General features: G+C 55.5%; 2 protein-coding genes across 3 annotated transcripts in view; one reads left to right on the forward strand and one right to left on the reverse strand.

The window, feature by feature from the left end:
* Positions 1–5,931, forward strand: part of Slc22a23 (solute carrier family 22 member 23) — a 162,269-nt gene extending 156,338 nt beyond the window's left edge. The window contains exon 12 of the mRNA XM_012514052.2: positions 5,315–5,931. Coding sequence (XP_012369506.1) covers positions 5,315–5,672 — 358 coding nt within the window. The 3' untranslated portion in view covers positions 5,673–5,931. The remainder of the gene's footprint in view (positions 1–5,314) is intronic.
* Positions 5,932–10,117: 4,186 nt separating this feature from the next.
* Positions 10,118–17,196, reverse strand: part of Psmg4 (proteasome assembly chaperone 4) — a 7,616-nt gene continuing 537 nt past the window's right edge. The window contains exons 2-3 of one of the 2 annotated variants that reach the window (XM_004628389.2): positions 13,445–13,520; positions 10,118–10,304 (exon numbers count right to left, since the gene is read on the reverse strand). In XM_004628389.2, the coding sequence (XP_004628446.1) occupies positions 10,183–10,304; positions 13,445–13,520 (198 nt within the window). In that variant the 3' untranslated portion in view covers positions 10,118–10,182. The remainder of the gene's footprint in view (positions 10,305–13,444; positions 13,521–17,196) is intronic. The other variant, XM_023712149.1, reaches the window with a different exon arrangement.

A 17,196-nucleotide genomic window follows, 5' to 3' on the forward strand; every position in this document is an offset into this window, starting at 1 on the left:
AGCAAAATACAGACACTTGGTGCAGTCAGATTGCTGTGCTGCAGGAGCACAGGGATTAGGCCTTGCCGGCACGCCTAGCTCTAACGCTGTCCTGCAGGTGTCTCTCCTGGGGAAACACGGGCGCGGGCTGCCCTCTAGTGGCGACCTGCGGAAAATGCCTAGCCCCCGACGCCTATCGGAGAAGGCGGCTCTTAACCCTACACCTTAAAAACAAATGTTTCAGAGCCCACGAGTGATCTCATCAGAGAAAGATCAAGCCGGAAATGGTATACCCACGTTCATCAGGAGTGTCCTGTTATGCCAGGATTGCAAGGAATTCCCCTTTTTTACATACTGGAGATTGAGCCCAAGGCCTTTGTGCTGAGCTGCACCCCAGCCCTAGCCTTTTTTTTTTTTTTTTTTTTTAATCTTAAGACAAAGTCTAAATTGCCAGGGCTGGGCTCATATTTGCAATCCTCCTGCCTCAGCCTCCTTGAGTACTGGGATTACAGGTGCCACCGTGCCCAGCTTCACGGACTCTTCGAAAGAAAACCAAACAAAAACGTAAATGAGCACGTAGGTAGATGATAAGTACATAGACAGACAGACACACAGACAGATGGTATGTCTCCGCCAGCTCCGCACAGACATACACCTTGTGGCATCTGAGGCAGTGTGTCAGCAGTGGGAACTGCTCAGCCCCATCACAACCCGTGGATCCAGTGGCGTGTGGGTCACCATGAGACGCCGGTACGCCTCTGTGACTGTCTTCCCTAATATGTGCTCATAAATGCACAGCCAGTGCCACAGGCACACACAGCACTTTAAATGAGCCACAGGCAAGCACCTCGCCTGCCAGGCCGTATTAACATACACTTCTGGGCACTGTGGCAGGGACCTGCAGCAGCAGCAGCTGAGCGCCATGCAGCCTCTCGGGTCTGCATCCTGCCTTCCGGTGCAGCAGGGGTCCACACTCAGGGCCGGTGCGCACCAGGGAGCATCAGAGAAAATGGTGCCATGCTGGTCTCAAAGGGCCAACCACACATACTTGTGATCCTGGCATCCTGTCCCCACCACCCTGCGGCTTCCTGATGGGGCCCAATTTATCAGAAGCAGAGAGAGGCTGTTCTAGGTGTGTGTTGTACTCACCCAAAATATGGATGTGACCTCGGTGCTCTCGCTCGTGGCCATCTATTTTTAACCTGTCCCACTCAGTGATGTGGCCAGAACTTCCTCCCTAGGAAGCCAGTGTGAACCGAGGCACCTGATATTTATTAAGTCCAGTGGGCACCAGTTGGTGCTCAAGAAAATAAGCCAAGCCCTTGAAGGGTGCATGTGCAAGGACCTAAGGCGTGCTAGCAAGTAGTAACAGGAAGAGGCACAAAGCCCTGGGTCTTCTGTCTGTAAGTGGCCTCGGCATCTAGGAGACACCCCCAAAAGCACTGCACCTTCTTATTTGCACCTTCAGTGTGCTGACAACTCACTGGTGTGACTTCTATACAGTGTCTGTGGGTTGTGGCAGCACAGCCCAGCTGGGTCCCCTGCTCAAGGTGGGGGACAGGATATGCCCCTGACTCAACAGCGGTTGTCAGGACCTAGTTATTCAAGGGATGTGGACAGAGGGGCTCAGCTCCTTGAAGGCTTCAGCCAGGGCCACCCCTGTGCTCGCCACTTGGGCCTCCACAATGTGGCCACTTGTTGGTAGCGGCCAGCAGGTTACTCCAACACCACTCCGCCGTGAGCTAGTCATGGAGGGGCTGTCTCCCTGCCTGCACTGCGCTAGATTGTTAGGAGGTAACTGACTGTCCCTTAAAGTCAAGCCCAGCCCACACTCAAGGCAAACAGTGGACACTGGGAGGGAGGAAGCAGTCGCAGGAGCCATCTGGGCGACCTGACACACTGTAGTGATGCTTGGGGTCAGGCTGTGGCTGGCTCGATGCTGGGGACAGGGGCTGAGCAGCTCTGGTCTTGCCTTTAAGAGCCTCTGAAATTGGTCAGAGACATAGGCACTGTGTGTCCTGAGAGTGCTAGGGGAGTAGCGGCGAGCATGAACCCCAAAGCTGGCACCAACAGAGACTTGGAAGCCATCTAGAGCCTGACCCCCCACAGGGGCCACCTCCCCCATGCAACCAGTGTGAACCAAGCAGGTAGGTGGGAGTCGGGCAGACCCTGCCCTCAGTGCCACTGAGAAGACCCAGTGCACAGGAGCCAGGCTGCTAAATACTGTGACAAGCACAGCAGGACACAAACCCTGGCCTGAGCACCCCCAATGGCTGGGAAGCAGGTGGTGTAGACAGTCTTGGGTGTGTGGGAAGAAAAAAGAGTCCTCGATGCTGCCTGGAGGGGACACGAGACCCCGTCCCAGCAGGGCGCAGCCTATGCAGCTTGAGCGTGGGGACTGCATTCAAGGCATTGTGAGCTACAGCGACACAGCTTCATGCGTCCACTGACAGCCTACACTTCAGTGATGGCGTGCATCAATAGTACAGGGGCATCCATGGCCACAACCCTTCAGTGACATTTTATTGCCCCCAAAAGCCCTTCATGCCCATCTGCATTCAGTGGTGCCCCGCTGCCCTCACTCGCAGCCCCGGGCGGCCACTCACCTGGTTCCCGTCCCTGTGGATCTGTCCCCTCTGATATTTCATATAAATGGAAGCAGTCCCTCGGTGTGTGTGTACAAGTCACCTGTGGCACAGTGAGTGTCCACTCCTCCTTCCAGCTGAGGACGGCCGCTCTACCGGATGGCCACGTTTGCTTTATCGTGCACCACTGGGCTGTGCAGGGCACACCTAGTAGGAATAATGCTGCCATGAGCTTCTGCTTGTCAGTTTTTTGGGTGTTTTCCATTTTTCACATGTGGAATTGCTGGTTACATAAAAATTTATGTTTAGCCTTTAAGAAAAGGCTGCGCTGCTTTCTAGAGAGGTTGTCGGCCCTACAAGTACACCAGGCCTGTGCGACGGCCTGGTTTCTCCACGTCCTGCCCAGTGCACTATTTGTTCTCTTTCGTTATAGCTCTCCTGGAAGGTGGGCAGTGGTGTGGTGGTGTAGCTTTGATTTGCATTTTTCTGGTGACAAATAATGTGCTTCTTTCTATGTCTGGCTGGACATCTGTGGCTTGTAGTTTCTTTGGGAAATTTTTCTGCTGAAATCTCTTGCCCACTTTTAAAATTAGGCTGTCCTCTTTTTTATTCAGAGTTCATTATGTATTCTGGAAACACTATTCATCAGTTACTTGCTTTGCAAATATTTTCTCCCAGTCCAGGACCTGGAGCATGTGTCCCTTGACATTTTTAATTTTGATGAAGTCTACCCAGTGAGCTTTCTTTCATGGATTCTGCATCTGTGGTCACAGCTCAGAGCTCTGCCTGACGCGGGGCCACACAGATGTCCCTCTGTGCTTTCCTGTAGAAGTGCTCTCATGTGCAGGTTCTATGATTTGTCATGGGTTTTCTTTTTTATATGATGTGAGCTAACGCTTCAGCTTCGTTCTTTTGCATGCGGCTGCCACACTACGCGGCACTGCTTACTGAAAGGACTGGCCTTTCCTGCTGAATTTGCTTTTGGCAAGAGTCAGCAAGAAGCAGAAGGCTTGTTTCCGAACCCCGACTCCGTGCTGTTGACCTGCCTCTCAATACAGCAGCGCAGTGTTGCCCTAATTTACGCGGCTCCAGAGTAAGTTTTGAACTAGGAAGGTAACTCTTCCAACTTCGTTCTTTTCCAAAATTGTTTTCGGCCACTCGAGATCCCCTGCATTTCCACACAGATTTTAGGATGAAATCAAATTCTTAAAAGAAGAGGAAGGGGAGGAGGAAGTCAGCGGGGATCCTGACAGGGGCTGCGTGACTCTGTGGATCAGCTAGGAAGAAATGCCATTTCCGGTGTGGCGCCTCCCGGCGCACGACCATGGCTGCCTCTCATTTACTTTGGTCTCTCCAGTTTTCTCAGTAGCGCTTTGCTGTTTTCCCCACGCAAGCCTTGCTTACCTTTTATTATTTATTTCTAAGCACTCTGATTCCATTTTCAGGTAGTTTGTAGCTAGCATTTGGACCCTCAGGCAGTGTGCTGGCTTCTGGTGTCAGTCTTCTGACAGTGGTTTTGTGAGAGAAGAGCCACTACTGCGCCAACCAGGAGAACTGCAGACCAGTGAGTCCTGGCTGGAATTCCACACGACGTTCCTGCCCACTGCAGGGACCTCCCCTCAGCGCTTTTGCCTCAGAAGTCCAGGGACAGAGGTCCCTTCACTCAAAGTGAAGCAGCTCTGTTTAAGAAGTTCTTACATAAACTAACTGAAGTTCCCACCCCTGAACACCGTTCCAGTCCTGGACACACAATTCTTCCTCCACGCTTGGAGGCCAGAGCACTGTCACCTGCCCCCTTAGCCCCAGCAAAGCTCATGCTGCCCTGCCTGGCCTCTGAGCACCCCATGCCCACCACAGCCCAGAAATGCACTGCTCTTCAGTGCGCACAAAACCCCCGAGCCCCGCTGGGACCCGGACGGCACTGTGCATCTGCGCAGCCTGCCGAAACCCTTCCTGGGCTCCCTCCTGGCACAGCAGCAGAGGTGGGTGGCTGCTGTCGGGTCGGGCCTCCGTGCCGTCAGGCCCACCGTGCAGCAAGCATCTCTCTCCTTTCTGGGCCATTCTGACGTCATCCTCTCAGCGGGCCAGGCTGCGCTGGGGGCGCACGTGGCGACTGTAGGGAATGCGCCAGACGACTCATCAAAGGGAAACTATTGTCCTTAAAGCACAGACATTGGCTTGGCATTTAGCTCAGTGGTACAGCACCTGCCTGGCCAGCATGACAGCCTGAATTCGATTCCTGGTTCCAAAAATTATAAAGTACAGATTTTCTTCAGTATCTCCGATTATGAAGAAGAGGAAGTCTCTTCTGGGGTCCTCTATCTTTTGTGTCCTAACTCTCAGTCATCCTCCATTCCCTACTGTAAAGCCTGGCGGTCATAGCACGATTTAATAACATTGGGCTTTGTTGTGTTTATCATTTATGGCAAATATATCTGTTTGGGCTTTTTGTCATTCCATTTATAGTAGGATAGTAGGGCTCCAAAGTAAATTATTAACGTTTCAGAGTTGATAAAGAAAAGCAGTTGTTGAACTAAAAAGGGTCCACAGACACCCTGCGAAGGTCGTTCAGGGCATCCCGCCCGCGGGGGTGGCAGGCAGGGCAGTGCTAGCTTCCCTGGCTTCTTAGTCTGGTCACTTCTGCTTCATTCTGCTCCTGGGAAGGCTTCTCCGTGCAGCCCCTTCTGCACCCTGGGCCACCGCGCCAGCAGCAGGGCCTCTGCTAACCCTGGCGCTCTGCCTCCCTGCAGGTGCGGCGGGCTGGGGCTGGTGCTGGCCAGCGCGGGCTTCGGCATGCTCACGGCGCCCATCATTGAGCTGCACAACCAGAAAGGCTACTTCCTGCACCACATCATTTTTGCCTGCTGCACGCTCCTCTGCATCATCTGCATCCTCCTGCTGCCCGAGAGCAGGGACCAGAACCTGCCCGAGAACATCTCCAACGGGGAGCACTACACCCGGCAGCCACTGCTGCCACACAGGAAGGGGGAGCAGCCCCTGCTGCTCACCAACGCAGAGCTCAAGGACTACTCCGGCCTGCACGACGCGGCCGCTGCCAGCGACGGGCTGCCTGAGGGCGCCACAGCCAACGGCATGAAGTCCATGTAGCCGGCACTGCATCCTCGTGCCTTGGGGGCTCTGGGAGCCATGGGGAGTTCAGGCACAGGTGACAGACGGGGCACATGCCTGGCCAGCCAGTCGGGGAGTCCAGCTCTGCGGCAGCGGCTGCAACCGTGAGGCTTTCAGCTGTTTGTGGGAATTCTGTCTTTCCACAAGTCCAAGGCGTGGGCTGGAGGAGCAGACTCTTCGGAAGTAACCCTGCAAGACTTTCCTTTCTGCCATTAAATATTTGTATTTATTTTGGTCATTTTTACAAGAAGCACTTTATTCCCTCTCCTCTCACTAATCATGAAGTGGAACCACCACCCTGCGGTCACCCAGAGGAAGACCCTCCCTGGGGGGCTCCACGGCCACCTGTGGGCAGTGTGACACTTGAGTGGTGCCTGCCCTGGCCTGAACTCCACAACGACATACACATGAGTTCAGCCTTTGCTAGTGGCTGTGTATGGTTCTTAAAGTCCGTTCTGTTTTTCTTCCTGTGTGTGAGAGCTTCCACCCCATGTGCTGGGGGCACGGTGCTCCCCGCCACCCTCCAAACCAGCCTAAGGCCTCTTCCCTTCAGGATCATCCTCTGTACTTGACGCTGGAGCTCTGAGAGAGAGAAATGGCGGCTGCCCAGCAGTGTGGACGCAGATAACAGGTGTGTTGAGGTCTGGGCTTGCTCATTTTATTACAGCTCCTGCCCAGGTTTAGCTCCAGCAGAGTGATCCCCCTTTTCCAGTCCGCTTTGTCGCCAGCACTACTTGAAATCCATGGCTACTTTCTGAACTAAAACACTAGGAAAATAATCAGTGAAGGCAAATCTCGGGAGGGAGGCCCTGCCCCAACTGCGGCCGCCACCCACATCTCAAGCACACACCCCGACACCGCTAGCCACCTGGCTGTCGCTCACGACCGAAGGCACATGCAGGGGCTGGTGGCCCTGTGTCTCCCTCTGTCGCTCCCTGCTTGCTGCCCACTGGCCATGAAGGTGAAGCGCAGGTAGGAGTGCAGGCTCCCCCAGTGAGGCCACGAGGCCACAACAAGACGAACTGAGAGAAGCAATAACTCACCAAAGCTCACCGCCACCACTGGGCTCCCAGGTTCTCTGCACCGCATCTTGACCTGACAGGAATCTTGGAGGCTACGAGGACTCCGGCCCTGGGCTGCCGTGGAGCCAGCTTGCTCCATGTAGGCAGGCACTGCGCTGCAGCACCTCGAGCCCCACCCTCCCATCCTCACAGCTGCCCGCCTCACCCTCTGCCCACGCACCTCTGCCATGACTTCTCCCAGCCCACGCATCTAGGGCTGTGGCTGGTGATTAGGCGGCTTCCCCAGGACAGGGCCAGAGCGGTAAAGTCTATGCCCGGTGTCCTCACTGTCCCTGCCCACCTCTCCCCCACATCCGGTACAGATGTCACAGGAGTTGCTGCCACAGGCCCCAGGGTGCAGCTATGTTCCTGTCCCTGACCGTGGGGTGTCCACAGGCCCCCTCACCACCTGACAAGTGGCGGGTCCCCAAGTCACTCTCCCTCCATGTTTCCTGTTAGTCTGAATCACCTTTCCAAAGGCCTTTCTTTAGATCTGTGCAGCCTCTTCTCATGCTACACTTGGGACATTGTTTTTACCCTTTCCAGGGGGCCCGGTGACCAGCAAACCCTGCACAGGTCAGGACGAGACATTGCACAAGTTGTGAATAGGGACAGGGCTGTGGAGCCTTTGTAAAGAAAGCTGGAAGCTGCTGCAAGCTGCAGGGATCACTGGGGCTGGGGGTGCCAAGGCAGGGCCTCTTAGCTTCAGTCCCAGGGTCCCTGTCTCCACTCAGGGCCTGCACAGACAGAGCTCCCCGCTTCAGCGAGAAGGACTGAGCCATCAGTATGCAGAGGAGACATCGCCCTGAGACCCAGGCGCAGGACCAAAGCCTAGCAGAGCACAGGAGCCTGACTGTGGCCGCGCCTCCCACGCAGCCGAGCGGTCCTGCATGTCTCCACGAAGCGCGCCACAGCAGGACTGCTCTCCTGGGCTTAGAGCCCTGTGTGGATACCGAGAAGAGAGACAGCAACCCCAGGCCTGGTGTGAGCAGCCTACAGGCTCCCTGGGCTCGGGCTACCAGGCCCAGTGCCAGGGCTGTGTGTCCTGTGGCCAGAGACGCTTCTCAGGCTCTTGTCCCTCGTGTCCGGCCCGCCCTCCCCACGCCCGGCCTCCCCACCGCCTCTCCACCCGCCCTTGCACCTGTGCCTCCCCTTTTGATAAAAGTTATGCACAAATGTGAACATCTGAGACAGGACTGCGTATTTCTTCATGCTGTTCTTTTCCAGAAGTCAGTAATAATTCTTACCAAACATCCTAATTAGCATCCAAGGCAAATAGGAAAAAGAAGTCATTAAGTGTTGTTTTCTAAGACCCTAGTTGCTTCCAAGGGGAGGACAGGACTGGTACATTGGTTTGGCCACAGAAAGCAAAACCAAGCAGAAATACACGTGGTGAAGGAAGTGGTACTCACCTAACCACTTCCACCGCTGAGCACAGAGCCCTGAGCTGGAAGTGCCGTTCAGTGATGTGTGACCATTACAGTGCCCAGCTCCCAGCTCCGGGGTGGTGGTGGGGTTGGGGGGCACCCCACTTCGGCCATGTCCTTGTTTCGCAGGACACCACCTCACTTTACTGTATCATGTGTGTTGGCCAAGCAGCAGTGTGTTGTCTAGTGAGGGATGTGTCCCTACCTGTCCTTGCTGCAATCCAGCCTTGCGGGGCTGGACTCTAAGAACCACGTGACTGTCCGCGTCGCCGGGGTCCCTCTGGCGGTACTCGCTCCTAGCACAAGCTTCCACTGAGTTCTGAACTGTCGTGCACAGCTACGTGTCTGCATGGTGTCTCATCGTTGTACTCTGGGGAAATTCGTATGTAAATGTACAGAAATAAAAACGTTGCCCCATGAACACACTTCCTCTGGAATGTCTTCCCTACCTCACCTGGTGGTACCCTACAAAGGGCATTTCACTACCATTGCTGACAAGGATCAAAATCCTCCCTGTCGCTTCAGACCTCGCTGCAGCCTGCCTTCCATGCCTCTGCACGCTGCGTCTTCGCTGCCCGGGGGATGCCGGGCCTTGCCCTCTGCCCCAGTCTTAGTCTGAAAGGCAGCCAGACACGCAGGTCGCATTCAGCAGAAACTGTATGTATCTAGTGCCGCTCTCAGACCACCTGAGAACTCAGTACACTGAAGCATTTTTTCTCGTCTATGTTCTGGTAATCTGTGGCCGGAAGGCTCCTAGAGAGACCAAGAAATGAGCATCTTACACTGTGACTCTGCGAGGAAACACTGATAACCCCAAACTCTCTTCTCTAATGTAGTATTTTTTAACAAGAAAACAATATTTCTTTAATAAAGTATTTATACCAAACTCTTCTCTCCATAGCCCTGATTTTGTGTCACTTGCTATTCTATTCCCAGAGAGGCGTCCACGGTGCTTTCCCAGCCAGCCACAGTAACAAGGATGAGGTAGCAGAGGCCATGGTGGCATGTCTGCACACGCATGGCGCCGGGACCCCAGTGGACCCCTCTGCAGGGCCCAAGTCCTGACCGGCGTTTGCCCCACTCGGCTGGCTGCGCTGGGTCCATGCAAGGAACGATGACTGGGCCCTGGTAAGCTGCTTGTCGTAACAAGGGCCCAGGGGTGCCCAAGATTTGAGCACTCCTGACCAGCGGTGCCAGCCCTTCCTGCCCACAGAAGCACCAGGGACTCTGCAGCCACCCTGGATCGTGGGCTTCCTGCAAATGGTAGGCAGAAAAGGGCTGAGGCACAAAAATGACCAGAGGCAGATACCTGGTCATGGGAAAGAAGAGAAGACAGGAGGGAAAAAGAGAAGACAATAACAGGAAAAGCAAGAGGGCCGGAGGCAGCTGAATCCATAAAAAGGCCTAAGACTACAAGTCAAACGTAAATTCCAGGGCAAAGCGTTTCTATGTATTAATCCCAACAGAAATTAGTCCCATTTTGGAGATGAGAAAATAGAGCCCAAAGAAGCTAGAAACCTGACTACACAGCTAGCAATCAGTCAAGGGGGTCACCAGCGGGGCACAAGAAAGCAAAGGAAGTGAGTACCCTGAGGAAGAGTTTAGCAAGAGCACACTAAGGAAAGAAGAGCCCAGGGGAAGGGTTTAGGAACAACACGGCAGGAAGAAAGGTGCCGAGCAGGGGGTCGGCTCAAGTGAGAAGATGAATGCATCAGCTCACAGGGCAGAAGGCAGGCTGGGGACACACGCGGACCTAACTCGTGCTGACCTAAAGAACATTACTGACCTTAGTTCTAACTGAGCGTGCAAGTAGTACCAGTGTCAGGGCTGATTTAAATTTGGGCTGTTGAGAGCCCACCCCTTAATCCCAGCAAATCCATCTGCGCTCCTTTGCCGTACCATTAACCCAGCTGAAATAAATAGGAACACAGCCTCATGACCAAAGAAAAATCCTTTTATGTGAATGTAAACAAGTCACACATTTTCCCTTCCGCCCCCCACTCAGAACTTCTCTGGAAAAGCCTCCATTTCTTCTTTGATCCTGTTTTCTACAAGCAGGGTGAAGTCACTGTCCATGTTTTGAAGGTTGTAGCTGACAAACACCTGCTTGTTCGTCTTCCTGGCTGGAAGAGAGCACATGACGACAGCGCCATGACCACAGCCCACAGGCTCCAGGCTGCAGCCCCGCCTGGCTCTGGAGACGCTGGGGTTAGTGGGCGAGCAGCCCAGGGGCGGATGCCACGCGTGTGGGCCACGCAGCCCTCGCCAGCTCCACGTGGGTTCTCAGGTGTGGGCCCCACACGAGCAGCCCCACTGGAGCTTTACAGATGCCGCTTCTCGGCTCCACGCCCCTCCTGCACCAGATAGCTGGGGTTCAGCCAGCGACAGTATTAACAAGTCCTCCAGGGACCCAAACGCTAACGATCAAGAACCTCCTCTCTCTCTCTCTCTCTCTCTCTCTTGCGGAACGAGGGATTGAGCTCATAATATGTTAAAGTATTTAAAATATTAGTGTCCTTTGAGTACCAGTTCCCTCTACCAACTCCACTCCCCTCCCCAAGGCAATTCCACATTTCTACACACCCACGTGCACACCTTCACACCTGTTTACACATCCACATGTGCACATCCACATGAGCGACTTCTGGCACTGGAGCTGAGTTTAGCCCCTTCAACAGAACACACTATGACTGCACGGTTCCAACTGCAAACCAAGTAGTCACACAGGCCCAGACTCAGGGAAAACACGGTGTCCCTCGAGGCAGCCCCAGAGCGGGTACCGTGCCCCAGGAGGCCTCCTTCCACCCTCCACTCCTTCGTGTTCCCTGAGGTTCCCTCCCAGGAACATGAAGCCACCTGCCTGGTGACTGCAGGCCAGCTCAGAACACCTCACTAGAACCTGGAAGGATCAGCTCAGTGCTTTGGCCGCTGTCCTGGCCACAGGTCACATGGCAACAGGGACAAGGTCTGGCATAGTGACCTTAGGAAGACTGGGCTCCTCTCTGCCCCAAACCAACTGGGAAGGCCCTTCAGGCTCGAGGCCTCCTTGCAGATTCAGGAAGGCAAACCTTGGGCACTCCATGGACTCTTTTCAGCTACTCAAGGCTGTAGCAGGGCTTCAGGCTCAGAGAGCTTGTGGGCACTACCTGACAGGCTGCTAGGAGAGCTTGTGGGCACTACCTGACAGGCTGCTAGGAGAGCTTGTGGGCACTACGTCACAGGCTGCTAGAAGAGCTTGTGGGCACTACGTCACAGGCTGCCCTCCTTCTGGCACAGCCAGCGCACCTCTGGAGGAGGAGAGGAGCAGCCAGCTTACTGCCCTGAGGGAAGCTGAGCCTGAAGACAAGGGCTGGGGGAGGCTGGCAGGAGAGGGCACTGCACCACCCAGAGGCACACTCTAGGCAGGCTCACAGCCCTGGGAGCACAGCATCCCCCAGAAAGCAGGACGCATTGTGCGCCCACACCCTTACCTGGGGTAGGGAGGCCAGAGGTCCCCCATCACTCCCCGACTTCACCTCCTCTCAGGTGAAGGCAGTCTGGGAACACTGGGCTCTGCAACTAGTCAAACAGGGCTGCTGCCTGGCAGAGTGCTGCTGGGATCCCCGCCAGACTACACCTCCTGGGTCAGCACTCGGTAGCAGGAGGGTCCTCTCTACACAGCCCACTGCAACTCCACCCCTAGCCTGGCCCCAGGCAGCAGTGTCTTCTTCCTTCTCCTTCTCCTCCCCTTCCTCCCCTTCCCCCTCCCCCTCTTCCCTCTCCCCTTCCCCTTCCTGTCCTTCCTCCCCCTCTTCTTCCCCCTCCTCCTCCTGGCAACCTGGCTTGATCTATGCACTGCACAACAGGGACCCCTGGGCAATGCAGTGGCCACTCTGGGCTGCTGGCCTTAGACAAAGAAGCCCACCCATCTGCAGACAAAGCGGCAATGAGCCTCTCTCTCTGGCTATCCTCGAGCCTGCTGGACTTTTTCGATAAAACCCAGATTCGCAGCTCACTGGACGAGACCCTGCCCCTGACCACCCAGCTATCACCACAGATGGCTGCTGTCCCGTGGCTATGTCGCAGGTGAGGGCACACAGTAACCCATGCTGCTTCCTTTCGAAGCAAAAAAACACACAGTAAGTCACTGGGAAGCAGAGACTCTTGAGCTGGCTCACACAACCCAGATAATAACATGAGCCCTCGAGAGAAGGATACTGACTAGAAAGTGGGTGTGGGCTGGGGCTCCCTGGGCACGCCTCTGTCTTCTCTGCAACCTTCCTGTAAGTTTAAACTTATCCCTGAGAAACATACAACAGCACACACTAGTCAGCCCTCTCCCACTCCAGGCTGCAGGAGCAGCTACAAGCTCCTCCGGGACACACACAGCCCTCCTGACCTGTGCACGGCTAGTCTGACAGGCTGGGGCCACCACTGCTGCCTGCCCTTAGCGCAGGGCGCCCTCCCTGGGACAGCTGTGTGCTACCTGTCCCTGCGCATGCACCTCAGGGTGACAAAACAGATACTTCCACTCTTTCTCAGTACTTGTTTTAAGACAGGGTCTTGCTGTGTAGTACATAGTTGAGGCTGGCTTCAAACTCACAGCAATCCTTCAGTCTCAGCCTCCCAAGGATGAGGCTCACAGGTGTGTACCAGCACCCCTGGCTCCAAAGATGCTCACACTCAGCAGGGATCAGCACCCAGCACCACTGAAGGGTGTGCGCTCCTCTGAAGTGACCCCTTTCTGCACTTCGCCTGCCTGTGGCTGGCCCTGGAGCTGAAGAACTGAGGACACAGGGCACACGCCCAGGCCCGGGCATGCTTGCACAGGCCCCTGAGGCTGAGGGTGCTTACCTGAGCAAGCTGGGGGCTCACAGGCGTGTTTGGGTGCCAGGAGGGATGCAGCCTTGACGTCCTGCTCTCTGCTCATCCCCCACGCTGCACACCCTCCAAGGCCAGGCGACTGCTATGCCACCAGGGCCTGGCACCCCACAGGATTACAGGACAGCCCCTGCTGGGACGATAACGGCTCTATGGGGACCCTGCTCACACGAGGACCCACGTGGGGTCTGACTCCAGGGCATCACCCAAGCCTTCCACCACAAGGAGAGGAAAGGAAGGTGCAGTGTGGCCTTTGGACACGGCGGAGGTCACAGGAGACCCTGGGAGCACTTGGGTCCCGAAACAGTGCAGATGGATGGGCCTGGAGTCACTGCTGGCCCAACACACAGGGGCTGTGGTTCCGGCGGAACTCAGCCTGGTGGGGACCCCCCTGGAGACCTACCTAGACGCTGGGCGAGGCCAGTGGAGGTCGTGTCTGAAGTGTTTCCAAAGAGGGAGGTGCACACAGGGATGGGGTCCTAGAAAAAAAGCAGTGCACACCGCAGGTTCCCCAGGTGCAAGTGGCCAGGCTCCCGCAGCCTCTGGCCCTCCACCAGGGCAGGAGCAGGTTCTGCCAGGACAGCCACAGTGCTGAGGGAAGAAGAGCTTGTACCTGCCCACAGCCTCAGAAGCGCTGCCACCCCACCCTTCAACACAACGGAGGTCAGTGGAGCTGGGACAGCACAGCCACCCGCAGTAGAGCTGGGAACAACCTCTAGAAAGGATCTCGCACAAAGGGTTTTAGTGTCAGGAAGCCAAGAGGACCCTAAAGGCCGCAGCAAGGAGAAAGTGGATCAGACTGTGGCTGCCTACTGCCCTGGTCCCCAGCAGAGAGAAGGACCCTAATCTTCTCCTCTTGGCCTTCGAGCGTGCATAGCCAGCCCCAGCCCTCAAGGTGGTGCGGGCTTCTGTGGGTCAGCAAGGACGCGACTGTGGCTTGGAGAAGGACACCGGCCACCAGGCACCAGCCAAGCAGTGGACCAAGACCCAGACACCTGGCCAGTCTCATTCCAGAGACAGGGCAGCAAGATGGAAGGAGGAGCGCGACCTATGTGAAGAGACCCACGCAGCCCTGGGCAAGCCTGGGCGCAGTCTCACTCCAGTTACTCGCAGGCCATCTCCCCTGCCATTAACAGGGTCTAGCACGAAAGGGAAAGGCACTTACTAACTGGAAACAGAGCCAAAATTGCTTTTCATCCAAACAGCAGACTTCAAGGAGAACCAGAGGGAACGGAGCTCTGGGAACCCTGTGGTGATGATGACTTTAGCGGGACAGAAACTCGGGTCGTGCCCACGTGAGCCAAGTGCCCTGCACAGCCACTGTGTGCCACACGCTATGGCAGAGCACACAGCAGAGCCTGCACCTGTCTTCTGAGGACTCAAGGCTATTGCTTCCAGAATGCATTCAGGTCCTACAGAAGATGCGAGCAAAACCAGGGAAGAATGAAACAGCTCCTGTGTGTTCTGGTTGGAAAAGATACAAAGCATAATGGTAAGGAATGCTCCTCTGTTAACAGATGCCAGGAATAGTGTTCATGCTAAGCTTCCTGGAATATGCAAATCTAAGCCTAGACGGGCTTTTTCTGTTAAGCCTAACAGCTCATGACTACCTGAAGCACCTGACATGGGCCGGTCACATGCCCAGGTGGCCCTGCCAGATGAGGAGGGTGCCACCTTCCACTGCTCTTGGGCCAGGGAATCCTAGGTCCCAGGCCAGCCTCTCTCCAACTGGCCGGGGCTGGCATCATCCAGTTCTGGTCTCCTCAGACACCAGGACAACTTGTTCTTGCTCGTGCAAAGCCAGGCACCTGGAGGAACAGTGCACAGTGCGTCCACAGTGGCTCTGGCCCTCTGGGTTGGGGAAAGGCGGGAGCTCTCACAGGCCTTTGTGCTCCACTAAGGGCCAGCAAACCTTTCCTGGGACAGGCCACAGAGTAAGGTGCTAGGCTCATGGGGCCAAAGGCCTCTGTCACAGCTGCGGGCTTGGCCAGCAAAGCCCTGACCCAAGGCGCAGGCTGATGGTACGGGCCCTCGTCCTGCTCAAAGGGAACTTCAAGCCTCCTGTTTTTCCGTTTCTGAACTGGCTCAGCTCTCTGCCTCCAGAGGAAACATGTAGGAACCCAGTCCGTAGGCACAGAGCTCTCACAGGTTCAAAAGGGAGACTGGTCCCTTTTGCTGCACCTGGTCATGATGGAGGATGGCTCCACTTGAGAAAATCCACCTGCTCTGAGCTGGGACTTCTAAGCGGTTAGATCCCAGAGAATTTTATTTACTTACTCGCTCAAAGCGGGGCTGCAACAGTCCTAAAAGGGACACCCGGTCTTCCCAGAGCCACCACCTTACCCCCCCTGTGTTACCAAAGCCTCGGGACAAGAAGGAAGAACGCGTGCAGTGGCTCCTGCATACCATCCTGCATCCCCAGGCTCGCACCCTCCTCCAGCACCAGAAGACCCGTAACCTAGCTGCCGGTCACCTGAAAGCACACTCAGGAGAACAGGGATGGAAAGGGCCGAAGCTGCTGGGTGAGGACATCAAGAAGTCCCCAGGCGATGCTGTCTCCTTCTGCAGGCTCTCCTGGGAGACCTGCCCCATGACCTCGCCTGGCCCGCTGCAGTGCAGCGCTACCTCCTTTAGGGGCCTCAGTCAGTCACTGCAGACTTCTCCAGCCGGCCAAGGACAGCGCTTAGCACACAGACACCTCACTGGAACACTGCACACTACCAGCAGAGGAGGCCCAGCTTTGGGGTAAGCGGGCAGGGAGAAGGGCCACAGAGAAACAGGTCCTGTGCAGGCCCTGAAAGTCACTACAGCAGGCTCTGCGTTCATCTCAGCCTTAAACTGCCCGAGCCCCGCCCTGTGGAGAAATGGCTGGAGACAGTGCTGAGTGCTAAACGGTAGCCCCCTAAATAAATAAATCAGGCTGAAGCCCTAATCCCTGAAACTTTCCAAGGTGAACTTATTTGGGAAGTAGCTTACAGATGTAATTAAGACAAGTTGAGACCACACTAGAGCAGGCTTTACCCAGTAGGACCAATGTTCTTAAAAGCAGACTAGAGCTGTGGACGCAGTGCAGCACTTGCCTAGCACGTGTGAAGCTCTGGATTCAATCCCCAGCCCTGCAAAGGGAAAAGGAGAGGGAGGAGAAGGCGGGGCAAACACTTGGGGAGAAGCTGGGGCCACAGGACATGCAGACAGAGACAGCAGTGATACATTAGTAGCCAGGGACCGCCAGGAGCTCCAGCAGCCTCCCAAGGCTGGCCAGGGCATGGGGGTGCCTCCACCAGAAGGAACCAAGCCTGCCAACGCTTTGACTTTGGGCTTCTGGCCTCCAGGGCACAAGAAAGTAAAGCTTCACTGTCTTAAGCCACCCAGTTTATGAAGCTTTGCTCCAGTGATGAGGGAGAGGAGGGAAAGAAAGAAAAGCCAGGGTGGACCTCCGGACGCAGACAGGCAGGCGAGAAGGACCTCACTCTGCACACCGTAACTGACAGTAGCAACTATGGGCTCACCGACTTTGGGCGCACGGAGTATGAAAGAAAGATCAAGGAGGACAAGCAACCCGCATGGTGGCCATGTGACCATGCCTGTCATCCCAGCACTCTGGGAGGCTGAGCCCAGCCAGGCAACTTAGCAATCTGGAGAAACCTGGCTCAAAATTTAAAAATATAAAATTAATTTTAAAAGAGTTGGGAACGTAATCCAGCGTGAAGCCCCTGGGTTCGAGTCCCTTTACTAGAAGAAAAAAAGAAAAAAAAAAAAAAAACAGCAACTAGAAATATGTAGCCGCCATTAGAGATGGAGTGTGTCTACCCTGAGATTCGTATTAGATATCGGGAAGAAGCTGTCTGCGCTGGAGACATAAATACACACACCCGGGAAGGGCAAAATCGAGGTGTCCTGAGTTTAGGGTTGATGACGTCCCTCCCTCACCCCTGAGAGAGGGTGTGTGCCAGGAGGGAAATGGCCCAGTTCCCCTAACCCAAGGGTGGGCTAGCATGAAAGGAAGAGAGGATCTGGGCCGTGGGCCTGGCCGGCCAGCCCTCAGCAGTGCTGGGGAACAGACCCGGGCTCCCCAAGGCCCAAGGGAACACAGTGACCGCAGCCTGCTTGGTCCTGGGCTCACGCCCGCAAGTGCCTGGGGCCCTTGGGCCCCCC

Source organism: Octodon degus, unplaced genomic scaffold (assembly GCF_000260255.1).
Source record: "Octodon degus isolate 3935 unplaced genomic scaffold, OctDeg1.0 scaffold00023, whole genome shotgun sequence".
Lineage (NCBI taxonomy): Eukaryota > Metazoa > Chordata > Mammalia > Rodentia > Octodontidae > Octodon > Octodon degus.